The sequence below is a fragment of the Gadus chalcogrammus genome, chromosome 5 (genome assembly GCF_026213295.1).
Source record: "Gadus chalcogrammus isolate NIFS_2021 chromosome 5, NIFS_Gcha_1.0, whole genome shotgun sequence".
Classification (NCBI taxonomy): domain Eukaryota; kingdom Metazoa; phylum Chordata; class Actinopteri; order Gadiformes; family Gadidae; genus Gadus; species Gadus chalcogrammus.
In genome coordinates, this window is record NC_079416.1 from 16,424,067 (window position 1) to 16,443,623 (window position 19,557).

Here is a 19,557-nt window from a genome sequence, read left to right on the forward strand (position 1 = left end):
CTAGGCGGACGTTGCGATGTGATGTCATCATGTCACGATGTACAAGGTTTGGTCTCTTGATGAATGGCACTGCGCTCCCTCGGCTACCGATGTTGTCTCTCAATTGCTTTAGCCAAACTCATGTTGGTCCTAGCATTTTCTTCTACTTTCTTTCTTTTCTAACTTTGTGTAGCGTAGCAAGCTGTCTTTGGGTAGAGGTGGGACTTCAAATATTGGCTGCACTTTCTTGTGCCGTTCATGTGACTAGCTCGCCCTATTGTGGAAGACACCGATCATGCGCAATGTGTATGTAGATTGATAGAAAGGTAATCCAATCCTGTCATTCGGCCAGAATAAAAGGATTTGATGGTCATATTAAAGTGCTGAGACAGCCAGCCACAGATTTTCGGTGTCTTCTTCGAGGAAAGAATTAACCAAGGTTGAACCTAGATGAGATACCCTGTGAGTGAGTGACCCTTTTAGGTTAACAGAATGAGTTGCAATGGGTGAACAACGATTAGTTTTATCTTGGTAATTCCGGTTTCAGTTGAACTCTGACAACAATTTATATAAGCCCCAGTAAAGTAAAGGGGCCAGGGAAAAGGTTGTAGGGGTCCTAAATTCCAAGCCAACAGGTTATTGGTGCGATATGGCAGTCTAATTTCAGTAGATTATCAATTCGCTTTAGGTTACTTTGGTTTAAACGTCTGCTGGATGACTCATTCTGAAACAATTAGGCCTATTTTGGTTTTGGTGCTAAAGGCAAACATACATTAAATATACATTACCAGATCATGGAAACGATGATAAACTCTATGTGACAGTTTCCATGGCTCGGTGCTGCCGCCTTGCGGACAAAGGGAAAACTGTCGCAGTGTTGACGTCATGACCGGATGTTGATAGTAGCAGTGAGCAGCACGACGCAAGCAGGAACAGCTGGAAAAGAACAACAAAGCCACGACCAACGACGACGATCCCCACAACGGCGCAGTGACACGAAAATATAACAACTTTATTGTTGACATCGTTTCAGGCAAAACAAGTATTCGACTCGGGAAGTCATTCGACAAGGTAGGGAACCGTTCTCCGGGGATTACCGATCGTTGGGGGTTGTTGTCTTCTTGTCAGTAGCTGTAGCCATCCAGTTAGCGGAAGAGCTCGTCATGATAATGAGATCACTACGATTCATAAACTACCACGCAAAAGCATAAAAACCCAAAGTACAACCTAGCAAACTAACCTGGTATTGTATTTTTAACAGTACCCAACGCCTTCTAAGTTTCTACAAGTGTGTGCCATTGGAACTCCATGTATTCTCAAACAAAACAAAACGACACAGCTGCCATCTACTGTCAAGTATTTTCATGACAAGTATTTTTGAGTGGGTACCTTGTTCCTAGTTGAAAAGACAGATGTAGCCCTACTGTTTCGAATTCTTCTTATTGAAGACTAATATTGTTTGCGTGTTTTTTTTTTTTTACTAACTGCATTTTAAAGCAATAAATAGAGTGAGACCCACTGAAGCGGACAGGACAATGGGGCGCATCTTCCTCGACCACATCGGTGGAACACGCCTCTTCTCCTGTGCCAACTGTGACACCATCCTCACCAATCGATCGGAGCTCATCTCCACACGCTTCACCGGGGCCACCGGCAGAGCCTTCCTCTTTAATAAGGTGCATGGTGGTGGTGGAAACTTAAATAGGGCTTAGAAATGCACATGACCAATGCTTGATTTATAAATGTCTGTGATTATTATTGATTATCACTTAAATATTATTGTTGTAGTCTTACTTAACTTAATCAATTTCTGTCTCATTTCCTAAACTCGTCCGAACGAAGGTCAAAGGTGTTCCTTCATATTTTGATTGGATGGTACAAGTAATTACATATGCTAGCCAGCTGTGTTTGGACTAGTCAACTAGGAACTATATCAACGCTCATATTATATGATGGCTGGAATTCCTAGCCTTCCAAGACAGCCAGCCTTTGTCAGACACAAGCAAAATCGGCAGTAGGGGGCAGCATAGTATCGTTGTTATGGTATTGGACTCCCATCAAAAAGGTTCTTGGTTGGATCTCAATGGTCAACAGCCTAACCTCTACCTGCTCAATGACCTGTATGATGTATCGGAATTCGGTGTAAAATGCTTTGAATAAAAGCATCTGCTAAAATAAACATTACACAGAGGAAGTCAGGGAATAGCGGCGGCGGGAGAGGAAGTTACACAAGTGACAACCTCTCGATTTAAACGAGTATTTTCTTTGTTTAATTCACGGTGTCTTTAACACATAATCATCAATAACTGTCCAGCCATGCATTTCCTGCACTGCTCTCCTTACACCTGCAGGTGGTGAACCTGCAGTACAGCGAGGTGCAGGACCGAGTCATGCTCACGGGCAGGCACATGGTGAGGGACGTGAGCTGCAAGAACTGCAACAGCAAGCTAGGCTGGATCTACGAGTTCGCCACGGAGGACAGCCAGCGCTACAAGGAAGGCCGCGTGATCCTGGAGCGGGCCCTGGTCCGCGAGAGCGAAGGCTTCGAGGAGCACGTCCCGTCTGACAACTCGTGAGGCGCCCCGCAGCCCTTTGACAGAACGGCGGAGAAGAACTCACTCCTCCTGTTTACCCCCCCGCCCCTTCTAGCACCACCGTCCTCCCTTTGCCTCCGCGCCCGAACGTCGCCGTTCTGCAGACTTAGTGGTCGACGATGTCTCGGCAGCCACACACACACGCCTCCTCTTCCTCCACCTCTTCTACCCTTGTCTAGGACCGATGACTCCAGCAGAGCGGAACACTGGTTGGCAAGTTACAATTTTCTGAAACTAATTTACGGAGAATATGACTTGTTTTTAAGTGCGCGTCCACACAGAATACCAACACTGCACTATGCACCACATTTGTTACAGTGTACTCAAATGCATGTGTAATTGCAGCCCGATGATGATCCATCTCGTCACGTCAGCACCACCTTTTGGGATATATAAAGAGATTAAAACAGGAAACTACAAAGTAACTACTCAACAGTGTTAGAGCAAATATCCCATTCTCTTAACACACAAACATTTCTGCTATGCGTTGAGAGATGTAATACAGGGTCAGTATCTACAGTCATATCACTTGATAATATAAACAGCCTATTTTCCTCACTTAAAACAGTAATCACTGTATGTGATAAATGCAAGATGCATTGACTGGCTTCACTTGATGAGTTTCATTGTTTATATGGTCAAATGTGTATGTTACTTTCCCCATTCTTTTTTAAACTTCAGACTATTCTGCATGCCAAATTTCAGTTATTGCTGCAGTTCTTCTGTTTGGATTTCTTAGCCACTGTGCGTGTGAGGTGGGAGGAGAAGTCTCTTTGAGGGGCTCTGTCTTTGGGATCAAACGCTATTCGGCCACTTTGTCTTGCAGTGTAAGGAGGGAAACAAAATGTATGTTGGGTCTGTTTTTGACAGACCCCCATTCAACGACGTACTGGCTTAAACCAAAACAGCATTAGGCCGTAATATTCAATATGGTTCCCTGGAGAAAACAGAACTGGAGTATTACAAGTCAACTGGCTTTTCAACAGATGAGGCTAGGGAAGTAATTACATGCCTCTCTTGTACAAAAAGTGTCGCAAAATTAAGATTGTTAAAAGAAAAAAAAAAGATTTCCAAGAGGATGGGTGACTTTGTTTGGAACATTTGACAATGTACTTTGCAATATATATATTTGAGAGAATTTGTTATAACTTAATTTTTTATAATTTTATTGATATATTGTTGTTGTGTTAGTGTTCGTAGAATGATTATTTTCCAGGATGATTACTGTTTATAATTTTAGTTTTTATCTATCATTTTCTTGACATTACGATTTTAAGGCTTTTGCAGTAGTTCTGTTGTGATTATTTCAAAATAAAGACATCAGTATTGCTGTGTATAGGCCTACTCTTTGTTTGAGTAAACCCTGTGTCCTGCTGGGTTTGTCTTATTTGGTAAATAAATACATAGGACATTTATCAAGCTTTTCTAAATAATTGAAAATATTCATAATAATTTCATCCTTATAGTAATATAAGTCTTTTTTATTATGTAAATACAAATGTTATTACAGATCCAAAATGTTTCGTATTTTTAGATGGCCGCTAGATGGCAGTATGATATTGACGAACGGGATGAGATCTAGGCCTACATACATGTGGAGTTATTCTACTCTAAATTGTGCCTCCAAAGCTTTTGCTGAGAAGCATGACTCATTTCAATTATTATGGCTCTTTGCTTTAGATGATCTTTCGTATTCAAGACTTAAAAAAAAAAAAAAAAAATCTACCATTGTAACATTACATGATTGCGTTGAACACATGGCATGACAAAAGCAATCGGAACGAGGCGCGACACAACTTGCAGTGCAAAATACAACTTGGGAGAAGGAAGTTTGGCGTTTGAAATTGGTTCTTAATAGGCTGTGTCGATGCGTTTCTAATCAATGCAGTGGCAGTGCATGGTGTTATTTATAGTGTTGATGTTATACAGCTGACTTGCGTCTGCCATCTCAGGGGAATAATCAACAAGAGGCTTGCAGTGAAGAACTATTAATGACCTCTGAAGCCCAGCCGTATACCAAAGAGGCTAGTATGCGAAAACAATTGACAAACATATGAAGAGGGCATTACACTTCCAAATGCCGACCACGGGATGGAGACACCATTGAAAAGCCATCTAGATGCAGTTAACAGCTAAGTTCTAAAGTAGTCTACAACAAAACCCTATGTTTCTATTTCAATATGTGATGAATACTCCTCAATTTCGATTGCATAAATAAATAATAAATAATTTAATCTAGTCATATTAATAGCCTATGTTCGACCTTCGATTATCAGATACGTGGTGATAAAAATGAAAAGAAACAGACCGTCTACCAGATTCACGCTGCCAACATATAGGCTATCCTGTAACATGGGATATTCTGGGAAAAAACCCTTTTCGTATAATTGTATCTATACTTAGCCAATGATTCATACTCCCTTGGAAGCTATTTATAGAGCACCTCTATACCTCAGTGTATTAACCACGTTTAGTGCATGTCATCATTGCCAGGTGTTTTACCTAACGCAAACTTAGGCCACACTACTTACACACAACGATATAGGCTTATTACTTGTCAACTCTCCCCACGTCCACCCCTCTTCTCTCTCTGACACTCCCACAAAATAATGACATCATTCCGTCAGCAGGAGATACAAAATAGCATGCTTTCCATTGACATCATACCATATCCTGTTGCTAGGAAACGGGGAGTCAACACACTAGTCGCTATGGGAACCACACTTCACCTTCAAATCTCCTGACCTCTATATCCATCGTGTGTGTGTGTGTGTGTGTGTGTGTGTGTGTGTGTGTGTGTGTGTGTGTGTGTGTGTGTGTGTGTGTCCAGTTAAAAGGGAGCATAAAACTAGGACTTGTTGGGTGTTGTATAACACACATTTAGAGGGCTGTGTCGCGTCACTCCCTGCAGTGTGCGTCACGCTGCAGGCTGCTACGTGACCGCTTCACTTAAAGGAACACGGAAATAGATTTTTGTCCATTGAAAAAAAGAAGGATGTGAATTGAGCTCACAAGTGTCATTACAATCAGTAAAATATTACAAGGAACAAACTACAGTGAACAACTATATTCATTTATTTTTTATCCATATACACGACAGGTTGATTACGGTGATCAGTGCATTTCATTGAGGCCAGTGGCTGTAAATATGTCATATAAAATTAACATAACAATCAAACAAAGAAAAACAATTAAGAAGATACTAGAGATAACCTCCAAAAGAGTTGGCTAGCGGAAACAAATTGTACGGTAAATTACGTACAGACGAGATAATTGTCAAGAGCCTATCACAGTGACGGAAACCAGACTTTAACTATTGAGGTCACGGACTCTGACAAACAAATCAAGACATTTCAGACCGTTCGTCTGCATGTAAAAAATACATTTATACAACAGATTGATAGCCTAACCTGCAGCCACGAGGCAGTCAGTAGAGTGGTTCTACATTGCACAGTGTCATGATAGTCTAAAGTTCATTGCCCATGTGGCGAATCCTCCTCAAATCCGAGTCTGGCATGCTGTCTCTTGGTACTCAAAGAGGGTCCAGACTTGACTGGAATCCCCGCTTCCCCTCACCCCCCACCCCAACTAATGTTTCGATTCCGGTCCTTTTTTGGCACAATTGAGCGGGCGAGTACCTCTCCAGCTGTCAGTGGCTAATTGAGTTTAGCACACGCATGCGTCGATGCCAGCTCCCCCGCCCGAGGGGCGCACAGAGAGGTGGGCCTTACCCAGGTTTTTTGGGATTAGGTAACCCATCGCAGGGGGAACAGTTTTCCACTCCAAGTCTGGTCTGGTGCCCTTTTCCGTGGCACCCTGTGTGCAGCCGTGGGGGGGATGATGCCCCAGGCCACACTGACAACCAGGTCCTGCCTTTACAAGGCATCCCCTGGTTCACCCCAGAACGAAAACAGAAAAGAAATGAGAGAGGAAGGTCATTGGCCGCCACTCTTTCGCAGAGGTTAAAAAAATGACACACAGTGAGATCTTGGCCCTTCGCAACTGAGAGGACAGCTATGGATGGCAATGTTGATTTTACAGTTAGCGTTTGGCTTTTATGATTAAAAGCTACTCAAGCAAGCATGCAAAGACACTCATTGTTTTCTCACGGCTAAACAGCGGTAAACATGTGACAAATCCAAAGCATGACATCCAACCCTTTATACATTCAAAATGTATAAGCCAGACTGGACTGAAAGGGATTTTTAACAGCATTTAAATGCAATCAAGTTAAGCTATGGCCGTATGCTTATTGATTCTGATTCTAATGGCGTTCTTTTTGAGTGTTTTCTTCAGAAAGCCACTCTTGGCGTAAAATCTGATCTATATGGACTACAAATATGGACTCAAATAGATAAAAAAAATGAAAAAGAATAAAAATGTCCACATGGCACTTATCATGTGAGCTGTACTATGGCTGTGTTCCTTCACCTGAATGACACATGAAACCAACAAAATAAATAAACCCTAAAACCAATCAAATTAAAACAAAGTCATTGCTAGACTATTACGATAACAAACAAGTAATGTCTGGTACACTATAAAACTGGACACCAGGGTTCTGGATGATCACTGATCACAAACTAGATCTATAAAAGCATTAATTAAGGAACTGTATTGGACATGGTAGGAGATCCTATGATTGTACTCCACAGAGTTAACAGCCGGGAACTGGATGGACGGAACGATATAATGTTACAAAGCAAGTTCACTGGTGGCTCACTGGTGGTTTCCAAGGAACGTTTGTCCTTGCTATATTTCTTTCTTCCGTGGTTTTCCTTTCGCGTCCCACAGTACGCTAAAAAGCGTACCCCTTTGTCCAAGCCCTGCACACTGCCTCATTGTAGCGGCACCTTCCCCCTCGCTCTCTTGAAGCAGAGGAGGACTGGAGGGCCTCACGCCGGGGTCCGCGAGACCAAGGGGTTCTGAGTCCGGTCGAGGGCAAGCAACTCCTCAGCCCGACCCCGGCCCCCCTGGGCTAAGGACGGTTGAACGGCGACGACACACTTTCCAGTCAGCGCCGCCTCTTCATCCATCCGCCCTCTTGCATCCGTTCGTCTTATCACTGCGTCTTGCCGCCCAAGACCTTTGCCCCCTTTGCCCCGCCACCAGCCAGGTTCTTCCAGTAGCGGTGGCAGGCCAGCTCCAGCAGCTCCAGGCCTCCGATCACCTTCTGCTGGACCAGGAACACGCCGACCATGGCCAGGCAGTAGAGCCTGACGGGCGCCCACAGCCACAGCGCCGTGAAGCAGAAGGCGATGAAGCCGCTCCAGTAGAGCAGCGAGGCCGCCTTGATCAGCGCCACCCGGAGCTCCGTCTTGCAGGGCGGGACGCGCGCCACGCCCTCCCGGTCGAAGGCCCGCGGCTCCGCCGAGTAGAAGTCCCGCAGGCGGGCCTCCTTCTCCGCCCAGCGCTCCTGGCACCAGGCCTGCAGCTCGGCCGCGGCGGGCAGGGAGGCCACGGGGTAGCGGCGCACGTGGAAGTGGATCTCGCGGGGGAAGTGGCCCATGATGAGGTGGCGCTCCGTCTGCGGGATGTTCTTGGGGTAGGCCACGGTGATGTCGTGGATGGCGTCCAGGTTGTCCGCTGAGCGGGCGGGAGGGGGAGAAGGAGACGGACAGGAGTTCCGATTATTTTGGGGTTGGAGTGGAAGACTACTATACTGGGTACCACAAAAAGGTTTTCAAATGTATTGATCCAATTCCCTTTGTTTGATCAGTTTTAGTTTTTTAATTCCTAGATCATTAAGGGGCCAAGCATCTTGCTTGGATGATGGACATGGAGGATAGAACCCAGCACCCTTTGCCTAGCCACTACCCCCTCCTACCCTTGACAAAGAAACAACAAAAAAATGAACCTCATAATCCTATTCAGACATTTTACACCAAATTTGATGTTTAATTGAGGTGTATATTTAGACCCGACATCACAGCTCACTCTCCGTGCAACATAATTACATCCTCATCCCTCTTTCCCGCTAATAAGCACGGTGTTGGGCACTCCTCAAAGCTCTGAACTCCATTACATACGTACCTCTAATTGAACCAGTGGCTTAGTGCTGCATGATCCCCCCCTCCTCCACTGCTCACAACATCGTCCTCCCCACCACAACCAACCCCGGCCCGCCTTACATAACACATATCCCCCTCTACTTACCCTGCACAGCATGATGCCGGGCGGGATGACACCTGCCAGTATTATTAGCCTACGTACAGCTTAGCGCTACCCGGGTATTAATAGAGCAATGAGAGCACCGCACCCGACAAAGACCCACAGACAGGACTTGTTAGTGGTGAGGGTGAGACAGACAGCGCGACAGACAGACAGACAGACAGACAGACAGACAGACAGACAGACAGACAGACAGACAGACAGAGACCTAGCTAAGCCCGGTGACATCAAGGAGACATACACAGAGAGTAAACAGTGAGAGAGGAAGACAGAGACCGAGACAGACAGAGGTAGAGAGTGAGGGAGAGGGAGAGGGAGAGGGAGAGGGAGAGGGAGAGAGAGAGAGAGAGAGAGAGAGAGAGAGGCCTAGTCGAGGCCGCTGACACTACTGTGATTCACAGCACCTGCTGGGAAGGGTAAGTGCCGTGCTGGGTGTCCAGAGGGGCCAGAGCGTTGTCTGAGCAAAGGGAAGCGACTGGACGGCTGCCAGGATTAGCTCACAGGGGAAACATGAGACGCTCGCGGGACGCTGTAATGGCTGGCACGGGGATGAAGTAGTTGTCTCCGAGGCCTGAGGACTAACAGGTATGATCCACCTCCAATAACGCAACCGCTGGATCCCCTGAGGTCACTGAGGGAGAATGTGTCACTGTCTCCCCCCCCGTGCGCAGCAGACTCTCCAGTGTTGATGGAAGCCTTTGGTGTCTTTTCCACCGCAATGGTCAATAGGCAGATAATAGTCATGAGCAACTGCTCGAATCGGCTGTTTGACTCTTGACTCTTGACAGATACCGGGTGAATCCGTTTAATACCACACTACCGCTCATTTGAAAACAATCTTGGGATTGACCTCTGACCTTTGCGCAGAGTTTCCACGATGAAGGTGAACCCGGTGGTGCGGGGATGCAGCACATACTCGAACTTGGGAAGGCCGTTCTTCACAGCGAACTCATCGCTCCTCGCTCTGGTGTTCTCTGCAACAGAAACACAAAGTTCAGATTTAACCTTTGATAGCGAGACATGAAACCCACAAAGGAGAGAACAATGTTCACCGGATCTATGAGTGTACTTTTATTCCAAGTGTCGTTTATATTGCTATTCATCAGTAAACTGTATGATCAATCACAAAAATCTATGACAGTACCTTCAATAAAATACTACTACACTTCATAAAAATGACTGTCATTCTTAAAAATAAATGATTAACAAAGACTTGTAATTTATAATCACACAGCAGCCCGATGGAATGGCCTTCACAGAGTCCTGGCAGAGGACTCTGAGTCCACAGAGTCCAGGCCAGGACAGGACGTTTTACATCCAGAATAGCCACAAAGTGTCTCTATGGTGGCCGCACTGCTTGATTTTCACCTCAACCACCATGGACATCCTATTATTCATATTATGTAACGGGCGTCTGCAACGTGAAGGGCGTGTCGGGTTGAACTTGTCACTCTCACATAAGTGCCCACCCAAACCCATATGGTGTTCTTAAATTGAATTACATTGACTCCAACTGAGGCGATGGGAAATTTGTGAAGGGGCTTACGTGCACCCTTGAGACTTAAGTGTGTGTGTTTGTGTGTAAGCCATCACATGATAAGGTAGGGCCAGTGTGAAGGTGAATGAAGCTCAAATGTTTAGGGAAGGTTGAACAAACAAACCATCACAGACCGTGACTGAGACAGAGACACAGACTGACCCTAACCCTAACACAGCGAAGGAAAACAGAGCTGGATGGCTATAAGGGGCCAAAACCCTCAAAGCCCAACATGACATAACGTCCGAAGCCCGATTGGTCATCTCCAACGTCACGGGGGGACTGAGTCTCGACCCTGGCTCTAACCACTTGGGATCATCGATTGGCTTAGCCAGGGATCTGAGAGGCTTTCACATGCGGTACCGTTGTTATTTTGCTGGGGAAAAAAATGAAAGAAAATCTCATACAAATGAGAGAAGCATGTATGTGGTAAAAAGGGATTTAGCTGTGGTCTTATCACTCCTGAAATGGCCTTTGCACAACATGCTATTGCGATGACCTAGGGGAGGTGTCAAAATAAGAGCCTTAGCTCAGGCACACTGTGTCACATGAAGGGCTGAGAGACTTATTTAGAAAAAAAACTAAGCAGGGCGAAACAAAATGCATACAAAACAACAATAAGACCCTTATTGTTTAAAGTTAAAAGAAGCCAATAGAAAATGCATACTAAACAAAACCCTGTTTAAACCATTTTTTTTTTATAGACACCCAACACTTATTTTGAAATACCAAAACAAGACTTAACTAAATGCACACAAAACCAAAACCGGTTTATTTGCATTTTAAAGACATTAATGCTGGGTTACCCACGGCTAACCCATGTATTCAGGCAGACGGTAGACGGCAAACAAACAACATCTTCTGGACGGCATTAGAAAAACAGTCTGACCGAATTGCAGGATTTCAAAAATAAACAAAATTGATGAAAGATTGCTATGGTGATATATTTTGTTTGCAAAGAATGGATCAAATATATAAATACGATTAATTTGAGTCTTATATTATGTAATTGCTCTATGAAAAAATAAACTATGAAATTCAGCTTTCTCTTAATATTCTATTGCAAATATTTATTTTAATTAAATCGAAAATATCGGGTCATAAATAAAAAAACAACAGTTTCTCATTGTCCATATCACCCCCGTTGTCTCCCTAGGAGGGAGCTTGGTCCCGCGGGGGTTATAAATCCATCGCAGAGGACAGCAAAAAGTGCAATATGTTAACTTTGGATGGCACTGTCGTCTACCGTTACAGTTGCTGGTACTTTCTGTCAGCCTCTCCTAATAATACCTCCTGCTCTTCCCCACTACACTGATATCCTGTTTGCAGTCTACCCGAATCCCTGTGAATGCAGGATAAGACGCTTATTTGGAAAAACACAAAAACAAGACAATACAAAATGAATCCTAAAAAAAAAAGAAAAAAACGTTACCGGTAAGATCAGTGCCTTCGGGGAAGAGCAGCAGCTGCAGAGGCTCTCTGATGTCACAGAAGTATCCCAGCATGCTCTCCATGTGCTTGCGGTCGTCCTCCCAGCGGCGCTGGATGAACACAAAGCACGCCATCTGCATCGCCCATCCTGCAGGATAAGTATAGAGCACCTTGAGCAAAGGGTGACAGTGGAAGTAGACGGACTCCCGACTGCCTCCGAGTGTTTTTTGGTGCAGTAGAAAACGCTATGAGCCTGTCTGTGCCAATAAGGAAAAGGACACGTTTGGCTTGACTTTAACTTTGAAGAATGGATAAGATCTGGGAGACTTTTCCGATCTGGGAGACGAAATATCTAAAAAGGTCCTGTCCTCGCTCAACTAGACTAGAGTTAGGGCTGGCCTGAATACATAATTTCAAGCTTTGGCTGTTCCAAACGCATAGCTGAATATTCAGTAAAGCAAAAATCCATTCATACACTGCCTGTATATGTAGCAGGCGGAGAACAGTGCTGCAGAATCCAGTAATCATCAACTTATCATTTTCTAAAGTGGTTAAATTGGATCAAATGATGGGAGTGTGTGTGTATGATGGCTGCTTTAAGCAGCCTCACCTGGGTCGAGTCGGACTGAATGGACTCTGGGGCTGGGTGAGGCTGCACTCCAGTTGTGCTCAGGTAAAACTAGCCAAGATCACCACACACACTCAGAGATAGCGCTCCTACATGGCAACATGGCCACCCAAAATTGGGTGGCCATGTTGTTTCTGGAATTTGAACAGTGTAAAAAAAAAAAAAAAGTTCTAGTAAGGGGTTGGGGGGGGGGGGGGGGTGTAATCCCCTATCCAACTGTGACACATTTTTTTGTAATGTTCTTGTGTATCAGAATTATTAGCCATGGCGTTACACTATAAGGCAAAGCCTTCAGCCTCTTCCTGCCCTAAACTCTCCTTATTATAGCTGCCTTTAAAAATCAACTGTCGGTCGACCTTTATTGAATTCAGAGATGAGCTCTGGAATACGGCTGAAGAGATTTGTGGAACGAGATTAAGTTAGTGCCCTAATCGGCAAGCTCACGTTTCAAGAAAGTAAGCTACACGCAATGCCTGCCTAATTCGAAGTACCCATCATCATGACAGCATGACTGGGTCAAATCAGTGCACAAGTTATTGACTTGAATCCGTGCATTTCAACATACAGTATCGGCAACACTCGACTGTAAATTCATTGCTCTGTAAGCCAGGGCTCAAGACTAACATTTTCTACTGTAGGCTTTGATGCTAATTGGGGCATATACTCCAATTAAGATATTTTCTGGCTATCCGTCATCAAGAACAATGCATTTCTTACCATGCTCTTGGATAGCGCTGGTGAAACTGCGCTGAAACTTCGCCCAATGTACAAAAAAAAAACCTTTTCCTTTTTTGATCAAAACAGCGCGTCTTCATTTAAAGTTAAGTGGGTCTTGTTTCCAAATAGAGCTCTCACACCTGCGCCGCGATACACTCTACACTAGAACTTCCAGCACTTGACTAAACCTTGACAGTTGGCATGCATCGCCATCCATTACCACTCACTTGATTAAACACAGAACAAGACCTAAATGGGATCCTCCGACGTGTGCAGTCCTTCTACTGGGCGGTGCTGATGGACAGGGTTGTGCGGCGCTCGTCTGGTGTGCGACACGCTTTACGTTGAAGCTCTGCACAGAGCAGAGTGGGACGCGGACCAAATGTGGATCCCAAAGCCAGCGACGTCCTCCACACAGTACTGACTTGATTTAGTTTTGCTTTTTGAAGCGTTGTTCCAATAAAACTGTGTCCAATTAGACCGTTTCAGAAATCAAATGTCTTTGTCGCAACCCTTTTTTTAAACGTTACATGGAGAACCCTGCAAATATATATACTTTTTTTTTTAACAGGCACTCATGCCTTTACCTTGCACCACATGATTAAGGGTGGCAGTCTTGAGGCCTAAGGCAAAATATTAGTATTCCAGATCACGATCCAAGTGAATGACCTAAAACCTGCAAATTCAGCATAGAAAGTGAGAGGTTGGCATATCTTTGTTAGCCTGATGGTGAAACCATCCTGATCTCATGTTCCCATTCTGTAAACTCAAAACTTGAATACCTGGATGTTCTCCCAAGGCCAACTCAAATCATGTTTTTTTGGATCGGGGGGGGGGGGCACTGCCACCCCATGCCCCACCGTGACCAAACTCCTGCTGCTATTGACCAAAGCCAATGGGAACTACAGTATATTTAAATGTCATTCTACCACTACATCCAGCAGGGCACCACCCACCGAAGCCAGGCACAGCCTTGAGGACTGCCTTGAGGCAGATCTTCTCCATCCGCAGGTAGCTGTAGCGCAGCAGGCAGCACCACAGGAACATCCAGTCCAGGCGCGTGCGGTGGTTCATGACGATGACGCTGCGCTCGCCCGGGACGAAGCCGTCCCCCGTTATGACCACCTTCACGCCAAACACCAGCTCCAGCAGAGACTGGAGACCGGGGCCAGAGAGGGGAGCGAACACAACGATTGTGACGTGAATGCAGAGAAGAAGAAGTCGGAGCTGGGAGTAGGGATCGACCGATATATCGGTCGGCCGATATTATCGGCCGATATTCGCGTTTTTTACGTGTATCGGTATCGGCCGATACGCGGCTGATTTTCGCCGATTTTTTTTCCGCCAATTTTTTTTTTTATTAATTTTTTTTTTTATACTTGTTCTAACCCACCTGTTTTTAATATTTGTTAAATATTGTTCATCTACTTGTTCTTACTTGTTCTACCTCACCTGTTTTTACTATTTGTTAAATATTGTTTTTTATATTGAAGTTCAATAAATGTTCCTTTTTTTTAATTGAGACTTGTAACATTTGTTATCAGTGTAATTTTTATGATTGAGGGAGAAAAAGCAGTATCGGCTCTAAATATCGGCTCTAAAAAATAAAAAAATAATAAAAAAATCGGCTCACCACAGGCAGTGTGAGCCAGGTGGCTACGATGCGGTCAGTGATCCAGCGGTACCAGGCCGGAGACACCAGCATGAGGGGCAGGAAGGGGCCCAGCATGAACACACTCCCGAAGAAACTGCCCAAGAAGAGGGTCACCACAAAGTACAGGCCCCTCACAGACACCGCCATACCTGAGGAGACCAGAGAGAGAGAGAGAGAGAGAGAGAGAGAGAGAGAGAGAGAGAGAGAGAGAGAGAGAGAGAGAGAGAGAGAGAGAGAGAGAGAGAGAGAGAGAGAGAGAGAGAGAGAGAGAGAGAGAGAGAGAGAGAGAGAGAGAGAGAGAGAGAGAGAGAGAGACCGGTAAAAAAAAAAGAAAGCAAATGGGTTGAATACCCAGCAAGGGAAGTATAGATGCAATCAATCACTGTAATGCATGGCTATCCGGAAAAAAGCATCCACCGCCCTCTGGCTTGAGTTTCATAGTTTAAGGAGCCCAAATCAGACTTGCAGGAAGCTATTCTAGGTATTGAATAACGATAGGGTTATTGGGTGGAGGATGGGTGGGGTGGGGTCATGTTTCAATGGGATTCATTCCTAAGTTAGCCCTCAGCTGGTAGGAGCCCCTATTTAACTAACCTATCTAACTAGAGAATAAAAGTTTAACAGCAGCGTTGCTGAGGTGTTTGTGAGGTGAACTATGTGCCGATGTGCGTGTGGCCAAAGTGCGAATGCGTGCGTACACGGTGCTGATGTCTGGGTACACGTTGCTGATGTCTGCGTACACGGTGCTGATGTGTGCGTGCACGGTGCTGATGTGTGCGTGCACGGTGCTGATGTGTGCGTACACGGTGCTGGTGTGTGCGTGCACGGTTCTGATGTGAATTTGCACGATGCTGATTGGCACATTCATGGAGGGAATTTGTTTAACACTAACATAGAAACAAATCACATGCATGTGGACATTTTCTTGTCAACACTATTGCAAAAGAAATCTCCATTGACAATGCAACAATTTGGGTGCACTTATGATATACATGTTCTTAAATATAATTGTTGGGGCACTCAGCATCATTGTGTTATTAATTAATTAAACAAATGACGAAAAAGGTTGCACGGCTGATGGCTGTGATACTGGTAATTCAGCAGTGGCAGTGCACCACTACTGTATTCATGTAGGGGAAACAATGGTTAAGTATACATCCGAAACATTTTCCCCACAAACAGTGGAAAATACGAGGCAGACATTCCCAGGTTTGGAATGTAAATAGGGGAACAATTTTTGACTGTGGGTTACTCATTGTGGGCTACGTTATGATTCACAGAAGCACTCTATCCAACATTTTTCAGCTAATCTGCACACTATTTTGCTGTTGTTTAATTTGACTCCTGAATGTTTAGTAGAAGCAGTGGTTTCAGAGTTGTATAAACTAGAGAGCAAAACAAGAGAAACATGAATATTGCCCCTGAGGAGGAACAGGATGTAAACACATACTGGTTAGACATGCTAGTTCCTGTAGCTACAGCATACCAAAGAGATACCGTATGCACAGCCCTATGGGCAAGGCAAACACCCTCCGTAACCTTGTATGACCCTTGATTAGCAGTAGATAATGATGGATATCCAGAAGTGAGGATCTGATTTGGCCTTGGCCGCTTATGCGGGAATACTGCACTACAATCATCGACCAGGGAACCAGGACGTCTGGCAGGTGTGTTTTATTGCCTCACAAGACCCCTGATACAAAACATTTTAACCTCCATGGCCCTTATTGACCTAGGGCCAATCTTGGTTCTGGGTGGGACGGGGGGGGAACCGAATGTGGAATTCCATCTTTAGTTCCACCATCAGCTAGGTGAATAAGGCCCATGACTGCTGTGATTGCACAAGCCTGCAGTTCCCCCCTAAGTTCCTCCCTCGCTGACGCCTGGCAAACCCAGCAACCATGACACAGCAGGTCCCAGGTCAGCACACAAACAGGCTGAAGGTGCATTTCATTCTTGTGTGTGTGTGTGTGTGTGTGTGTGTGTGTGTGTGTGTGTGTGTGTGTGTGTGTGTGCACAGCACTTAAGCAATAAGCAATAGGGGTCTAAGGGCTGTTGGTTTTTAACAACGGAAAATATGAGACACGCAAGCGGAGAGCAGGAAGCTGGCTCAGCGCTATTGTCACAATTATGCCGTGTGCGGAGAACACACCCTTGGGTGCCCTGGGTGGAACAAAATGGGAGAGGGGCAATTTGACGTATAACAAACCGACACACCTAGGGAGTGAGCTCGCGAATGGAAATCATGGGCTATTAAGGGGGCAATTTCTAAGAGTTCACACACAACATGTTATTTTCCCAGTCTGTGCCCACGAGGGCTTGGACTCAACAAGGCAGTCGGAATATTTAGACTGCTCCATTCAGAGCAGAGCGGCAAGTCGTTTCCTCTCGCCGGGCTACAAACAAAGCCACTTGTCGGGATGATTTATTAAGAAATGAAATGGCCAGGGTTGAACGTTTAATCACTTGGGCGATTTTTCTGAAAGCACTTCCACAAACATGAATGTAATGCATAAGACACTTCTCAGTGCTCACAAAGAATTCTTCTGGAATTTTTCTGGCTAGCATCTTGCATTCCTTCCTTTGAGCTGAGCCGGGAGCCAGAGATTTCAACAGAGTTAGCTCGCCGCATGCTAACCAGTGCTTATGGGATGTGGATATGGGTCTGGATGCCCTCCTTATTTATCTCTCTCTAACCAACATACAGAGCCATTGCTATTCCAATGTTGGCCTGAATCATAAAGGTACACTGTTTGGCAAACCTTTTTGTCAATGTTTGTATAAAGTTATGTGGCATTTTCTCAAACAATCAAGGTGGCTGCCACTAATATGACACACGCTTCATTGCTCTGATTGGTTGCAGGTCTATCCTAAAGGTCCAGAGAAATTTTGATCTGCACCCGTTGAACACACTTCTTGGAAATCGGATATGAACAGAGAGGATTCAAACTAATACGCATATGGATATTCGTCAGGTGGTGTCAGGCTACAGTTTTGCCTCTCCACCTGGCTGGACTTGCAACAGGCACAGCATAGTCTAGAATCACCGTTCTTTCATAAAGGCATACCATAAGGGAACATTTTTCCAAATGACTTATTTGCCTGTAGTATATTTAGGCTTGACAAGCACTGAGATAAATTCAAAAAGTCGATTTCTAACCTCTGTATCAGCCAAAAACTGACCCTTTGGGAAGAATGACAACTTTGTATTTGTATCAAGGATGTGGTGCGACAGAAAAACTGAAAAAAAAACACCTTGTAAGTGATCCAGGGGTGATCATCCTTGCGGAAGCAAAATAAACTATCTCAAACTCAAACTGCTGTCCCCCAGCCACCATATGTAAATGTACTTGTGTATATTTATCTGCAACTTCCACACTATAGAAACTGCTCTATCCAACCATAGATTACCTGAATACAATATAGTATACATGCAATCTTTCAAGAGGCAGTGACAAGCTCTGCTACCAAACTACCTACTGTAATACATTAACTATAGCACTTATCTGCCAATATTACTTTGAACCAGAGTGTTATTCATTCATCATCCATCACTGAAATCCCAAAAGGTCTCACTGTCTTGAGTATTACAGCTTGCCAACAAGCTAGGCGTTGCCAAGGTGCAAGTGGCTGTTTGTACAAATGATGATTAATGTTTGTGCTAACAAGTTCATACATTAAGATACGTTCATACATTTAGACTACGTGTTCCAAAATAAATAATTATTCTTTATCAAATGGGTGCATTTATAAGGAAACACGTTAGCATTTATTCAATATAATAAACGACAAAATAACACATGGTCTAACACATTTACGTGCATCGGATCTTAATCACAGTTTTCGTTGAATATTGTTATTATTGTCATCGTCCTATTTGACATATAATAATGATACGTAGTCAGATAGACCATGGCATTAATAATAACAACAACAACATGCATAATGCTAATAACAATAACAAAAGATAATCTGGGACGTGTATCAGGGCTTAGTTACTACATTATAAATGCTTTAGGACCAAGCCATAACAAGCTTCAAGCGATCAAAACCCAAATATGTCCAAAAAGGAGAGCAAATGACAGCTTCTGGATGCAATGCAACTACATGACACATGCTACCATCGTAGTTTATAGCGTCGCTACTATTAAATGTGAAGCTATGCTTCAGACTCCTTTAGATAGCGTTAGTACATACATATAAATGCAAAATACATAATTACAAGTGCCAATCTTACCCACCTTCAGATGTTGTTTTTTTATTTCCTCTTAGAAGTAAAGTGAGCAGCTTGGCTCAAACAGCTAGTTAGCTGTTAGCTCGTAGAGGTGCGCGGCCAGCATGTCAAAATCTGTTACCATGTGTATCTGCAAAAGCTACTTTCACCGATCACTTGAAATCACACCGGTGTATTAACACTTCGAAAAGTGTTCAGATACATGCTTATTCATTGTCAGATTGTGTTGACAGTGCATCCCCCCATGAATGCATCAGAAACGTAGCCATACTATTTAGCTCAATCGACCTCTCAACTTTTAACTCTAGCTATGTAGTTGCGGCTAGATGCATACAGAGGGCGCTGTTCAGGTAGACATACACTGAGCAGCAATGCAGCCATGGACTGCAGTACAAACTGCGTCGCCTGTTTGCTTTTTAAATCACTCACAGTCAACAATATAACAAGACTTTATGTTATGTAATGTTAGCAATATGTCAGATCTTTGGTCGTAATTATATGAAATATGTATTAATGACATAACGACCGTGGCCCTGCCATGTAGTCCTTGTAAAGCTGTGTAAATCGTATCTTTCGTTGCCATGGTTTATTATACAGACAGACAGTGAATGA

The 19,557-nt window shown here is 44.3% G+C and overlaps 2 protein-coding genes across 3 annotated transcripts; one reads left to right on the top strand and one right to left on the bottom strand.

The window, feature by feature from the left end:
• Positions 1-850: 850 nt before the first annotated feature.
• LOC130382443 (protein yippee-like 5) lies at positions 851-5,163 on the top strand. Of its 2 annotated transcripts, XM_056590185.1 has the most exons (4): positions 851-1,050; positions 1,241-1,360; positions 1,477-1,655; positions 2,331-5,163. In XM_056590185.1, exons 3-4 carry the CDS (start codon positions 1,515-1,517, stop codon positions 2,553-2,555), a joined length of 366 nt encoding a protein of 121 aa, XP_056446160.1. In that variant the 5' UTR covers positions 851-1,050; positions 1,241-1,360; positions 1,477-1,514; the 3' UTR covers positions 2,556-5,163. The 2 variants fall into 2 exon arrangements, with proteins under 2 accessions (XP_056446160.1, XP_056446159.1); XM_056590184.1 differs by lacking the exon at positions 1,241-1,360 and having other exon boundaries at positions 852-1,050; positions 2,331-5,162.
• A 1,686-nt stretch (positions 5,164-6,849) lies between these two features.
• lclat1 (lysocardiolipin acyltransferase 1) lies at positions 6,850-19,248 on the bottom strand. The gene is made up of 6 exons (XM_056590183.1): positions 18,953-19,248; positions 14,691-14,860; positions 14,014-14,212; positions 11,714-11,860; positions 9,602-9,718; positions 6,850-8,159 (listed from the first exon to the last, which is right to left on the bottom strand). Exons 2-6 carry the CDS (start codon positions 14,856-14,858, stop codon positions 7,636-7,638), a joined length of 1,155 nt encoding a protein of 384 aa, XP_056446158.1. The 5' UTR covers positions 14,859-14,860; positions 18,953-19,248; the 3' UTR covers positions 6,850-7,635.
• Positions 19,249-19,557: the final 309 nt, after the last annotated feature.

What these genes read in the sequence shown, in the direction of transcription:
- LOC130382443 (XM_056590185.1), top strand. Translation starts at nt 1,515, where the DNA reads ATGGGGCGCATCTTCCTCGACCACATCGGTGGAACACGCCTCTTCTCC. An exon ending in GAGCCTTCCTCTTTAATAAG is followed by an intron (nt 1,656 to 2,330) that starts GTGCATGGTGGT and finishes TTACACCTGCAG; the next exon opens with GTGGTGAACCTGCAGTACAG.
- lclat1 (XM_056590183.1), bottom strand. Translation starts at nt 14,858, where the DNA reads ATGGCGGTGTCTGTGAGGGGCCTGTACTTTGTGGTGACCCTCTTCTTG. An exon ending in CAAGGCTGTGCCTGGCTTCG is followed by an intron (nt 11,861 to 14,013) that starts GTGGGTGGTGCC and finishes CTTATCCTGCAG; the next exon opens with GATGGGCGATGCAGATGGCG. An exon ending in CGAAGGCACTGATCTTACCG is followed by an intron (nt 9,719 to 11,713) that starts GTAACGTTTTTT and finishes TTTCTGTTGCAG; the next exon opens with AGAACACCAGAGCGAGGAGC.